Raw genomic sequence first — 13,753 nt, forward strand, 5'->3', positions numbered from 1 at the left:
CTGGTGTTTTGGGAGGCTAGATCCTAAGGTTTTGTGCAAGGCCCCCAACAAAGTGGTATCAGAGATAAGTTCATTGAACGGAGTGGGATTGGTTTTAAATTATGGAAGGTGGCTCATCAAGGATGATCAGCCTTAATGGTTCTAACTGGACCATATGGAAGGCTAAGATGGAGGACTTACTTTATTATAAGGACCTGTATTCTCCAATTTTAGGTATATCAACAAAATCCAATGATATTTCTGATGATGATTGGAAGAAGTTGGACTGGAAGGCGGTGGGGTTTATTAGACAATGGTTGGATGATTTCGTATTCCACCATGTGTCTATGGAGACCTCAACTGTGAGAGGAAGACAACCGACAATAAGATTTTCCTGATACGACGACTTATGAATCTTAAGTTCAAAGATGGTGGTTCTGTGGGTAAGCACATGAATGATGTCAGCGATATAGTGAATCAGCTCTCCGCTATAAAGATAGTCCTGGATGATGAATTACAGGCTCTATTATTGCTTAGCTCATTGCCTGATAGTTGGGAGACATTGGTGGTGCCTTTAAGTAACTCCGTGCCATACGGAAAGGTATCAATGGAATAGGTAACTAGCTGTCTCTTCAATGAGGAGACAAGGAGGAAGTCTCAGGGGTTTACTTAGCAAGCAAGAGGCCCTTGTGACACAATGTAACGCCCCGAACTTTTCAATACCCGAGTATTGAAAGTTCTCGAGCGTTATCAAGAAATTTACTTAGTATGTACACATGTACGATACCAATCCAACTATCCTAGCCTGACATCCTCGTCCTGACACAAACCTAACCGTTGAGAATTACCTCCATTCAATAAATTCAACCATCTGACAGTTGATTTCAAGACAAGACCATCTATCACGTGATTTGACGTAAGTACTTTCCTGGAAATGACACGACAAATAACTCCCTATTCGTAATGATTTGGATATGCATTCTTTGGTAAGAATTTCTTAGAAACGTGCCTATAACTACGTGGAGCCATTGGATTTCTCAAAACTATCAGCAATAATTACGAAAATGCCATTGACTTATACTCCTGAATTCTATATCACATGGTTCCCACGATCCGTTTCATGTGAAATTTTATATCAGGCTTAATTATCATAAATTAACCATACACGTCGAATTTCAGCCCATAGATCACAGTAAACTAGCTACTTGACCTCTACATCCGTCCGTACACTTATCAGATCAAGATTCCAATCCGTTCATCTTGTTTACCTCATATGAATATGCTTAACCCACCATTAGAATTACAATATGAGAAACTTATGCATGTGTACAAGTCACTCGAACCTAACAGTATACACGTCCTACCCTTAATCACTCCATAAACTCACTTTATGTCTATCCATTTATGAAATTGATCGTACATATACTTGTATGCACTGTCAGAGTACCAACCATCAAGTTTTCACATTTTTAGAATGTCATCTGACTACCCATCGCGTTTGAATCTCCCAAACGGGCCATCATAATATTAGGGTAATCCAGTCATTTTGAAGATCTTAGGTTATATGTCCAAACCGCCGGGTAATATTTCAACAAGATATGTGTAATCCCAGTCCTGGAGTACGAAGTTCGTTAGCCATTTAAAATAACATGTTGGACATCCTTGAGAGAACGGGACTTAAATTAGACCAATGGAAAGAGGATGAAAAACAGTGGATATTTACCAAATTTGAGGGCGTTTGGACGGTGCACTCTAACATAACTGATGTCGGAAGGTGATTTAGGAATCGATGGTAATTTGGTAAATAAAAGTAGCACCATGCATTGCACTTTTCAACCGATACTAATGATTTGACAATGAAAGTCAATTTCCAGTTATTTAGATGGTGCGCCCACCTTATTTACTAAACTTTCTCATCTTTTATCCCGTGTCCTAACATAGTGGGACAAAGACGGTGAATGAAGTGGATTTCACATAAGGTCATCACAGGATGACTGCACACAAAAGGAAAATGAATCAGACTTTATGTAACCATGTCTCGCTGCGTAACAAAAGTCTTTAACGGTGTGTGTCACCCACACGCTTCTTGAATGTGTGGCCCACCAGAGACTTGGAATTACTTCATCTTTTAGGTAGATGCCTAACATGACCCCACAAAACCGATGGACGGAGCGGATCTTCTAAGAACACTTCATAGTGGACCCCACCTATCGCATATAGCAAAACCAAGGAAATACAGAACATTCGCTCGCTGTAACAGCGTTCGGAAGACACACGAAAGTAAAAGAAAGCCTTCCAATGTTCCATGACAAACCTCCGAAGCCTTCCACCGTTCCATGACAAACCTCCGACGATCCATACCAATCTGGACCGTTCAATCATATTAGAACAAAATACGACTACAACCGGAAACGTTCGAAAGTCGAGGGACGTCCACGACATCAGAAAACAGGGGATTCTTTCGCAAACTACGGGAAGAACGAGTGTTACGCAAATCGTCTAAAGCTGTGATCTAGGTAACGGTCGCTAATTCAATCGGAAGATCCGAAATGTCTATAAGGTGGCCCGTCCAGATCTGATTTGATCTAGGGAGGGAAGAAGAAGAGATCTGGAAAGAGATCTATTGGATGCGGATAACGTTTTGCATTGTTTTGTTTTTCCCAGTCGCGTAAGGACAGAGGCTGTGTAAGGGATTCCTCTTGTTTTACCGGGTTGCGTAAGTTACAGCCTGACACGCCTGGTGTAGAGATTACGCACGGAGGTTCGAAAACCTCCATGCCTATATAAAGACCACCCCACCCACCATCCTGGGATTATAGTGAAGGAGAAAGAGAGAGAAACCGGTCAAGCGGCAGCAAGAAGAGAATCTCCACTCGCTAGAAGTGCGGACGTCCAACAAGGGGAGAAGGAAAGAAAGGAAAAGGGAAAAGAAAAGAAAGAAGAGAAAGAAAGGAAGGAAGAAAGAAAGAGTGGAAGAGGACTAAGTTGACTCGTCGAGTTCAGATATGATGGTATAGGATAATATTGAATGTGAAAGGGTATGTGGGAACACATAGACTTGGATGAGGACAATTCGACTTTAAAGGTGAGGGTTTTATCCTTTAAGCTTACACTAATTTAAGTTATTATATTTATCCTGTCTTTTCATGCTTTTAAAGATGCAAATTATCCTGCCTACCTTTAATGATGTGAATTATCTTGTCTTTCTATACCTTTAATGATGTGAATCATCCTGCCTCCCATGTTTATATTTTTCTGGGAATTATCCTATCAATTGATTTAATTAATATTATTACAACTATTGGCCATTTTGAGATTATGACATGATGTCAAATACAAGTGAACTCTCTGAATTTGTGTGAGGCTATGGATACAAGCCTTGTCCCTGCCTTATCTAATTTATTGAGTTGGCTCTGTCAGTCGTCTCTATATTTGAGTTAGCCCTGCCACTTGTCTCTTAATTTGAGTTGGCCATTGCCATTCTTCGTATTATAGAGTTGACTATTGTCATTCTTTTCTTTATTATATTTGACCTCGTGTCGTCTATCTTTACGGCTTAGGCATGTGTCTTGCTATTCTATAACCTCCATAATTCAGTTGATATTCTTTATGATTCAGATTCAGTTATATTCCTTATGATTCAATTATATTCTCTATAAGTGCAAGTGATGTGTAAGATGTATCATGACTAGTGATTCAAATATTCTATCATGGACGTAATGCGCTCTGCGTCGAGACCCTCTTGGGGCACGTAAGTCCTTGAGCCTTCAGGTAGTGGTGCACAAATCTCCTCCTCCAGCAGGTCCACCGAAGATGGTGCGGATTTCTCCTATAACTTCATTGTTGATGGGTTGTTCGTTCTTTCGATCTGCCCGTTCTTCTCTCTTGGTGACATATTCTCGAAAATGCTTGTTGCGAATGAGTGCTTCGATCTTCTCTTTTAGGTCGAAGCAGTTGCTAGTAGAATGACCGTGGTCACGGTGGAAGTGGCAATATTTTCATTTAGCTCATTTATCGACATTGGTCTTCATTTTGTTCAGCCATTTGAGGAGTTGCTTATCTCGAACTTCGATAAGGACCTGCTCGGGCGTGGCGTTAAGGGGAGTATAAGAGCTGAACCTGTTTTCAGGTCGTTTATTCAGTCATTGCCCTGGTTGAGTTGTCATCTCTCCTTCGCTTGTTGTCATGATCGGATGTCCATTCTTCTCTGGGTTATTTCTCCCTGGTTGAGTCTCCTCCATTCCTCATAGTCTTTCGTGAGCTGAAGAGCTCTTCAACATTAGAGTACTTCTGAGCTTGGTTGAGGAGGTCAGCCAAGGTCGTGGGGGGATTCTTGCTGAGCGAGAAGAGGAACCTTCTCTCCCTTTCTTTTATTCCTTTCACCTAAAAATCTTAGCTGATGATGGACTTAGCTTGCCTATCTGACTTTGGCATCGGAAGGTCCCCTGCAGCAGCCAGGGTCTCCATCTTTTTATTGTCTTGCAGGTCTCAATTGGTTTAAGGAGGTCGACTAGATTACTGCATCAACACATATAATGTGGAACAATAAGTCAACATAAATATTAGAAGGAAACTTAGAAAATAAACCGTCCAGATGCAATAAATTTTTTTGCTAGTGCTCCAAATGAATAGAAAAAACCAATGAATAAGGTGGATATATCAAACAATATAAGGTAGGCCCTGCTCCATGGTCAGGGAAACACCCACTACGGTGTTACTCGGGAAACACCTAATTCGCTCCCCACCTAAACGACCCTTGAGTTGCGCCAATGGACAAAGCTGCACCTGGATTTTGGGTATGTTCAACCATCTACAGATAGTTTGATCAAATTGTTGATTGAATTATACACTCACCGTAAGATTCTTATGATTGGTCGACCATCTAGAGTAGTGATGTAAAGCGGGTCGTGGACATTTTCATGGCCAACCAAGATGGATCAGAAAAGGCTCGATCGATGACAGAGTGATTCGGACCGTCGGACCTTAAATCAGGCGTATCTCGCAATCCAGAATGAGCTATCAGATGTACCATATATGATTTTGGGGTAAGACGAGCTACTTTAGCCACCCAACCCTGCTATGCCGCATTTTCCAAATACCATCTGATCGACGGTCCTTTCCATATTTTAATTTCGTTTTTACTATAAATAATAAGTTTTAATTTGATTATAACTCTTCATCTGTTGGGCCTTAGGAGTTGCGCCCAACATGAAAAGTTCTTAGAATAATTAGTAGAACGGCGTGGTGAAGCCAAATAGGACACTTACTATTTTTGGCCGAAAAACTTGCACACTCGTGGAAATCACAGCCGTCTATAAATAGTAAGTTTACTGTTTATAATAAGTTGTAAATTCTAAGAGTTTTAGTTGTAATTTGATTCCAAACTTCTCCCATGACTTAGTATCCCTATTTAAAGGGTTGTGAACTCATTTATTTCAATCTTCAATTAAATTACAAATTTTATAGATCATTTATTTTTATTTTCCTTTCATTTTCCTTGTGGATTTGAGATGTCTATGTGAGGAGTTCAGATAAGCCCGATTTGGAGTAGTTATTCTTGAGGAAGAGGGTGCTCGACCTCGTCAGAGGGTGCTCGACCTCGTCACAATCATCCTGTGTCAACTAACATCCAAAACCTAGACTATTGATGAAAAAAAAAAAAAAAAAAGGGTCATACTTCAACCTTGAGGCTTCCGGTTTGATTGCTTATGTGGGGACACGTGTGTAAAAAAAATAAAAAGGGATAACATCGATAGATTAATCGAATTATTGATTGATTTTTAATTTAATTTATTTATTTTTAATACAACGGCCTACGATATATGCTATCGAAAAAAAGAAGCTGATTTTAAAATAATTAAAGTAGCCGCCTCGTGTTAGCAAATTCGGTCAAACGCAAGTTGCATTGAATTCAACCGACGATGCATGGGGGAACAGAACCATTAAAAGATATTTACGGGCGCGGAATGGCTACCGACGAGTTGAGAAGCGAGACTGCGACCGAAGTGACGTCACCAAGTTCTGTGGGCCCCATTATGATGTATGTTTTGTATCCACGCCGTCCATTCATCTGGAGAGATCATTTTAGTGTAGGATCCAAAGAATGAGTAACATCCAAAACTCCAGTAGACCCCACCGGAGAAAACAGTGGGGAGAGTGACACCACCGTTAAAAATTTCCAAAGTCCACAAAAGTTTTATATCAAGCTGATATTTGTGTTTTCTCTTCTTTGATGTATTTTTTAACTTTTGAACAGGTTGGATTTTGAAAAAAATCATGGTGGGCCTTAAGAAGGTTTCAACAGTGGTCATCAATCTTCGGGCTGTTTTCTTTGGTGAGACCCACTAAAGCTTTGGATCTACCTCGTTTTCTGGTTTATGTCTTAAAATAATATATCTAAATGAATGGACGTTGTGGATACAACACATACAGCATCATAATGAGGTCCACAGAACTTGGTGACGTCACTTCATTAGCAGTCTCGCTACTCAAGCAATCAGTATCTAATCCGCGTCCCATATTTACCCCTCAAGATCTTTTATTTCACAGTTGTACCTCATTTTAATGGGTTAAGACTTGGGAAAGTCTTGGGCACGTGAAAGTTTTTGGTGGGGTGCTTACTCATAACATCCACTCCATCTAACAGTTTCACGAGCCTAGCGGTGGCCCAAAAACAATCAGATCAAAAGTTTAGGTGGGCCACACCACAAGAAATTGAGAATTTGTTTACATGTGCTCATGGTCCACACAAATGAAAATTATTACAAGATCTGCGGATAGGATCATCCAGCCTGAAAATTTTAGAAATACGGTCCATCAACGATGAGACACACCAGACCAGAGGTCTACGTTATCTAAACACGGGTACCACTTGTGAGAGTTGAGAACTCGGTAATCTTTTTTTGTTTTTTTTTTTTTGTTTTTTTTTTTAATTATGCACGCACACGCACTCACACCGTAGTGGAATTTCACCACCAATGGGTACTCGAACCCTTACCCGGTGTTGAAACCCTTGAGAGTCAACCACCGGAGCAAGGGTCAGGACCCAGAACTCCATAATCCTATGTAACTTGTGAAATTTTGAGAAAGGCACTTCACCGGTTGGTGGTCCGCTCGATCTCAGGGTCATTTTAGGGCGAGAAATCCACCCCATCCATTACTATCTCAGGATCATTTTATGACGTGAGCAAAAAAGTAGGGCAGATCCGATGCTCGGCCACAGAAAAAAAACAGTGGATGCGTTTCTCTAAAAAGTAACAGGTATTTCCGATGGATCAAGGACTCCTGTTCGTACGCGAATGACCCTCGGAAGGTTCCTTACCAACTCCAAAAAACACGGGGAGATTAGAGATAAAATATATGTCTTATCCACTCCGATCATCTGTTTTACTAGATCAATTTTAGTGCATGAGTCCAAAATTGAAGTATATTTAAAGATAAATTAAACAACACCACAGGAAAAAAGTAAGGATGATGATGTCCACCATTGAAACCTTTCTGGACCCCACAATGATGTTTATTTGCCATCCAAACTGTTAATAAGGTCAAAGACATGGACGGAAGAAGAAGAAAAAAAAAAAAAACAAATATCAGCTTGATTCAAAATTTGTGTCTACAAGAATCTTCAACGGCAGGTGTTCAATACACACTATTTCCTGTGATGTGGTCCACTTGAGCTTTGGATTTGTTTGAATTTTGGGCTCATGATCTAAGATGAGATGATAAAATGGATGGATGGTGTGGATAAGACACATACATCACAGTAGGCCCTAAAGCCTACTTGTATATTGATCCAAACCATTCAAATGGTACATCCATTATTGATGGGTCATTAAGTAGGACTCAGGGCGAAAATATAATCCGGCGAAGTCGAGCTATAGATGGGTCACCAACTTGGACTAATATGACATGAGCCTTATAGATATTTATATATAAAGTGAAATTCCATTTCACGTGATGGGCCTTCTAGATCACTGCACTTGGTCAGTCGTTAATGCTCACTGTACGCCCATATAAGACCCCAACGATTCCTTCTAGCTGCCGTTTCCTGACCTCCATTGAATGACTTGTATCATCCAAACCCCTATAAATCAATGAAGTGCAGGTATCAACTTTGCTAAGATTCCAGACTCACATAGGATGGACGTCTACGATCATGCAAACGGTCTAACGCCTATCATCCTGGGAGACATCATCTGCCTCCCGATGAGCTTGCGAGCTGCGATGGATCTAAAGGTCTTCGAGATCATTGCCAATGCTGGACCTGAAGCTATGCTCTCCCCATCAGAGATGGTTGCCAAAATGCCCACATCTAATCCACATGCTGCAACCTCCTTGGAGCGTATACTCCGAGTCCTTGTAACGGATAGGATCCTTACCATGTCGGCAAGATCAGACGGTAAGGGTGGGGTGCAGGAACACTTGTACGGTCTAACTGACCGATCTGGTTTCCTGGTGCCTGACAAGGATGGTGTCACGGCAGCTCCAATAGCACGACTCTTCCTCGATCGAGTAACGATGGAGGGCTTGTTTTATCTCAAGGATGCCGTGATTGAAGGCGGGCGTACCCCTTTTGAGATGGCCCATGGTGTGGATATCTTTGGGTTTGGTTCGAAGGAGCCAAGGTACAACAATGTGTTCCAAGAGGGTATGAGCAATACCTCTGTTATTGCTATGAAAGAGATATTTAAGGTGTATAAAGGTTTCAATGAAGTGAAACAACTGATGGATGTGGGTGGGGGCACGGGCACCTGCATTTCTTCCATTGTCTCCCACTTTCCACACATACGTGGTTCGAATTTTGATTTGCCTCATGTAATTGAAAGTGCACCTCATTGCCCAGGTATACCTCTCTCTCTCTCTCTCTCTCTCTCTCTCTCTCTCTAGGTTTGCTAATTTCACACGTGTATTGGAGCCACACCTATTGTCGGTGTATGTCACCGTGTGACATGTGTGTGAGATATGAGCTTTACATCCAGAGAGCTCCACCGTTTACTCTTTTGTCATAAAAATGAGGTCGCTGCATACTTCCCATAGGCTGCAGCATATTAAAACAAATGGCGGAAGGCTAAAAATTTCTTTTAACTGCCAATTTCGTATGTCATGGCCCACCTAAAGAATGTAAGTATCTAATTTTTTCCAGACAGAAGATCTAACCATTATTTCCTAGTCATTAAAAGCTCATTTGCACATTTGTCCATGCGAGGATTGTACCCGGTGTGTAAATAGGTGTATATATGCATACATGCATATTTATAGTGGTACATGTGTTTGGATGGATGTATCTATGGTCCTAAGTTCTTTTACCTGGTTTTGCAGGCGTGGAACACGTGGGTGGAAATATGTTTGAGGATGTACCAAGTGCGGAGACCATTTTTATGAAGGTTAGTTAGATGTTTATTTATTTAATTTCATCTACATGGGTCACTATCAATCTTTTAATGCCTTGCACCTGCCATGTGTATTAATATGCCTATGCTATAAGTGTTACATGAGCCACCATCCATCCTAATCTCCCCACATCGCCGTGAGTGCCGCGGTTGTCTATGGGCTGAAATATTAGAACCCCTTTACTAGACACACGGGCTCGGGCCCATTTCTTTTTTCCCATGTGGGCCCAGCAGGAGTCAGGCCTGGTTTTACTTTGTGGGCTGGGATTGGACAGAACCCAGCCAGCCCACCGAGAGCTCTAGTTGCAGAACAAACCAGACGAGCCCATTTGAAATCCTAAGATTAGCCATACAAGCTTGGTTACGTGTCTTTAAGCTGTCCATTGTATTTATTAACGTTGAAAATTTAAAACCCAAACATGGCTGCATGCAGTTTGTGCTTCACGACTGGGACGATGATCATTGCGTAAAGCTGTTAAAGAACTGCTGGAATGCGTTGCCTGATGGTGGAAAGGTGATCAATGTTGAGCTCGTGGTCCCTTCCGTACTTGGCACAGATGCCGTTTCACGCCAGACGGCCGTTGAAGATCTATTGATGATGTCCTGCAGTCCCGGCGGTAAGGAACGGACGGCGGCTGAGTATGACAATCTCGCAAAAGCAGCCGGATTTGCAGAAACAAAGGATATTCCAATCTCGCTGGGCATTCATGTGATTGAATTCTACAAGAGGATTTCGCTCAAGAACTAGCATGCTAGTGAAAGTGAGCAAATGACAAGGCTATAGTGATAGAGGGGAAGTTAAAGAGGTTGCACATGTGCTGATGTGGCACGTGTGTGAGATCCGAACCAATCGTCAGCTGGGTCCCAGTTGAATATACCCATAAATTCAACAACACGTGTTTGGCCCAACTGAGACTAGTTGGATCGTTGGGTCGTGGTACATTCATGATGGACCCCACCTAATGAATGGCTCAGGATGGAACACCTCTTAGTCTCTCCTACTGCTACGTGGCTTTGCATTTCTCATTACAGATATCTCTAGTAATCAATGGGAAAAGAAAGCTAGACTAGTGTTTTTTTTTTTTTTTTCTTTTTTTCCTCTCTTTCTATGTTTTATCTCCATGTTATTAGTCCCCATTTCACAAAGCGGTTGTGTGGTCTGGATTAATTTATGTATGAGTTCATCAACAGGCAGAGAATTAAAGTAATAATCCTGCCTGCGCACATGGAACACCCGAGTATTTGTATGCACTGTAAGTTTCTAATATGGGGAATTGAACGGATCTTGCTGTGCATTGGATATGAAGATATGAAGAACTATATTGTGTACCTTGTTGTGTCGCCATTGCTGTGAAATCGAATGCCTATCTTTCTGACTTGGTGTAGGATTGGGGACCCAGCCCTCTTAATATAGAACTCTGTTCTAAAATACTGTGTGCATGTCACACTTATAGCATTCTACCCTTTACACAAATCTCAGGATATATCAATGCAGTGGGTCTCACTGGTTTACCCGATTGCTTATCCAACCTTTAGGACAATTTAGACCATTTGATCAATAAGACCCACCATATAAAGACCTTACATGCACTACTTTTACATATCACAAACCGGAATTCACATAGAACACCCGGAACAGAGGATCCTCACCGTTAGTTTTCCATTGAATGTGGACCATTAACATTTGGTTTTAAAACCAAATCAGATGGACCATGCAAGCACATTTCTAGCACTTGCCTTTCAAATGAGCCCACGTAGGATATGTAAAATCCGTTCTCCATCAGGTTCTGTTCTCAAGTGGGCCGTGGGGCGGACTATCGTATCTTTCATCAAACTCTTTAACCAGGTGAGCTGCCTGCTTATATTGGACCCGAATCCCCTACACCACCTGTTGTACGTAGTGCCTACAACAATTGAGCTGGGCTCACTCCCCACGGGACATCGGGTGCGTCCCTGGATTTTAGGCCTAGCAGCCATCCTCATTAAAAAAAAAAACCGAGGTTGGCCACACTACAGGGAACAATGGAGAGGGAGGGAACACCAACCACAAATTGTAGAATGTGCATATGGCAAACAATAGTATTTATATTCCATCCAATCCATTCATCAGGTGTGAATCATTAAGATGAAGTGACATTCCAAAAACCAACCTGATCCGAAACTCAGGTGGGCCACGCATGCTGAACTTGCTGGTAGGCATGATTTTTATAATGGCTCGTGAGAGTATTTTTATAACTAAGGGCCTGATTGAAATCATGTATTCTATAACAAAAAGAATATAGTTTCCTTTAATTTAATATAGTTTCCCTTCCATTTCAGACACAACCTACCTTTTTCAAAGGCCATGATTTAAAGCAGGTGATAAGGACATTTTGGTCATTTCCTTTTTAAAGCTATAGCATGCAATTTGGAAGTAGTGGGTGATAAAAACCCATCAGGGGGAGATTTATTATAAATTATCATGAGCTTGGCATGCTACAAATTTCAAGAATAAAAACAAGCAAGAGATATCAAACAAATGCTAGAAAGACGTGGGGATATATACAATTTTTTTTAAAAAAGAAAATAAATAATCACCAAAACTACAATTCACTATTGAAGGGGATTCTTTGACCATGGTTAGATGATCCAACCGTCAATCTGGTGGACCAACTGCAAATTGATAATGCTCTTGAAATTTTTCTGATTGAAAGATTCTAGCCCTTCAATTTGTGGCCTTTCTTATTTTACTAGATGTAGCTCATTTTTGTACCTCTTCTCTTAACCATATGTTTGTGGGCCATATAGGGCAAGGTTGGGACTGCCAACGTGGGAGATCTTCGACTATTTTCACCTTGGTAACTATAAAACTATTCCTCAGCTATGTCATTTTATTTTCTTTAGAAATGGAGCTCATACAAAGCATGTTCCTAAGAGCGGTACGTGATCCAATCAAATCTCACTAGCTGATTGCTAGGGATATTCTTTGTGACGCGATGTGACAGTATTTTTGTGTGCCACTCACTGCTATTTGATTGAATATCACACGTTAAAACCTTCCTAGGGCCCACCATAATATTTAATTGTCATCCAACTTGTTGATAAGGTCACACAAGCTTGGATGAAGGAAAAAATAAAAAGGTTATAATCTTGATCCAATGACCCACAAGAAGTTTCTAATGGTCAATCATCACTGTTCCTGAGGTATAGTCCACCTGAGATTTGGATCTGCTTCATTTGTAGGCTCATGCCCTGAAATGATCCAGGATGGCATGGCTATAGAATACATACATCAAGGTGGGCCCTACGGTAAGGGCTGCACCATCTTGGCTGAGACTGGGCCACACCGAATCCGTTCCCTCCAAATTAAGGAAGTGGATTGCCAGGTGCCATAGGGATATCCTGCGGCACAATGTGGCCTAACCTCTATGGGTTCATCATGATGTATGTGTTTTATCTACACCTTCTATCCATTTTGCTAGTTTATTTTCAGTCATGAGTCTAAAATTGATGTAACTCAAAGTTCAAGTGTACCACACCACAAAAACATTGGGGATTAATTGAAAGCTCATTGTTGAAAACTTCTTAGTACCTACCGTGATGTTTTATTTGCCATCCATAATGTTCATAAGATCACATAGACCTAGATGAAGGGAAAATACAAATAAAAGCTTGGTCCAAAACTTCCATGTCTCCTAAGAAGTTTTCAATGGTGGGCATTCAATCCCCACTATTTTTAGCGGTGTGGTACACTTAAGATTTTGATATGCATCATTTTTGGGCTCATGCCCTTAAATGAGCAAGCAAAACACATGGACATGCAGTGCAGATAAAACACATATTATGGTGGGCCTTATAGAGCTTGGGGCATGTGGCGCCGATCATAGGTTCCCAAGTTAAAAGGCTAATGATTAATTAGTTACCATTATTATATTGATGTGATATTTGCATGGTAGCTAATAAAATATTTGTTAGACCTAATCAAGGTACTTGGTAACAGTAATAGTGGTTGTAATGGCCGCCATAGTTACCATACCAATACAAGTATGATCTCCTTTTTATTTAAAAATAATAAAAAAAAAAAATCTATATCCATCTTGTAACATTGAAAATAAATATGAAAATTTTGTTCTCAAATATATTGGGAAGAAATATTTGCTACTTTCAAGCTTTGAACACAAAACTTCCACTTTGATACCATGTTAGATAACCACTTTCTCTAAGAGCTTAAGTTGTTAGAGAATAGTGTATCAATGTATATCAATAGACTTTAACACTTCAACACCAGAAGCATATGCATAAGACGGACATTCATAATCATACAAAACATTTAATGGCCATCAATCTAGCAAGCATCATCTGCCTCCCAATGGTCCTGTGAGCCATGGTCAATCTAAAGACATTTG

The 13,753-nt window shown here is 40.8% G+C and overlaps 1 protein-coding gene across 1 annotated transcript; it reads left to right on the forward strand.

Annotated features, from left to right (window-relative positions):
• Positions 1-8,117: 8,117 nt before the first annotated feature.
• Positions 8,118-10,452, forward strand: LOC131242248 ((S)-scoulerine 9-O-methyltransferase-like). Its single transcript, XM_058240770.1, has 3 exons — positions 8,118-8,821; positions 9,298-9,362; positions 9,802-10,452. Exons 1-3 carry the CDS (start codon positions 8,119-8,121, stop codon positions 10,114-10,116), a joined length of 1,083 nt encoding a protein of 360 aa, XP_058096753.1. The 5' UTR covers position 8,118; the 3' UTR covers positions 10,117-10,452.
• Positions 10,453-13,753: the final 3,301 nt, after the last annotated feature.

The sequence above is a fragment of the Magnolia sinica genome, chromosome 4 (genome assembly GCF_029962835.1).
Source record: "Magnolia sinica isolate HGM2019 chromosome 4, MsV1, whole genome shotgun sequence".
In the NCBI taxonomy this organism is placed as follows: domain Eukaryota; kingdom Viridiplantae; phylum Streptophyta; class Magnoliopsida; order Magnoliales; family Magnoliaceae; genus Magnolia; species Magnolia sinica.

What these genes read in the sequence shown, in the direction of transcription:
- LOC131242248 (XM_058240770.1), top strand. Translation starts at nt 8,119, where the DNA reads ATGGACGTCTACGATCATGCAAACGGTCTAACGCCTATCATCCTGGGA. An exon ending in AAGTGCACCTCATTGCCCAG is followed by an intron (nt 8,822 to 9,297) that starts GTATACCTCTCT and finishes CTGGTTTTGCAG; the next exon opens with GCGTGGAACACGTGGGTGGA. An exon ending in CGGAGACCATTTTTATGAAG is followed by an intron (nt 9,363 to 9,801) that starts GTTAGTTAGATG and finishes GGCTGCATGCAG; the next exon opens with TTTGTGCTTCACGACTGGGA.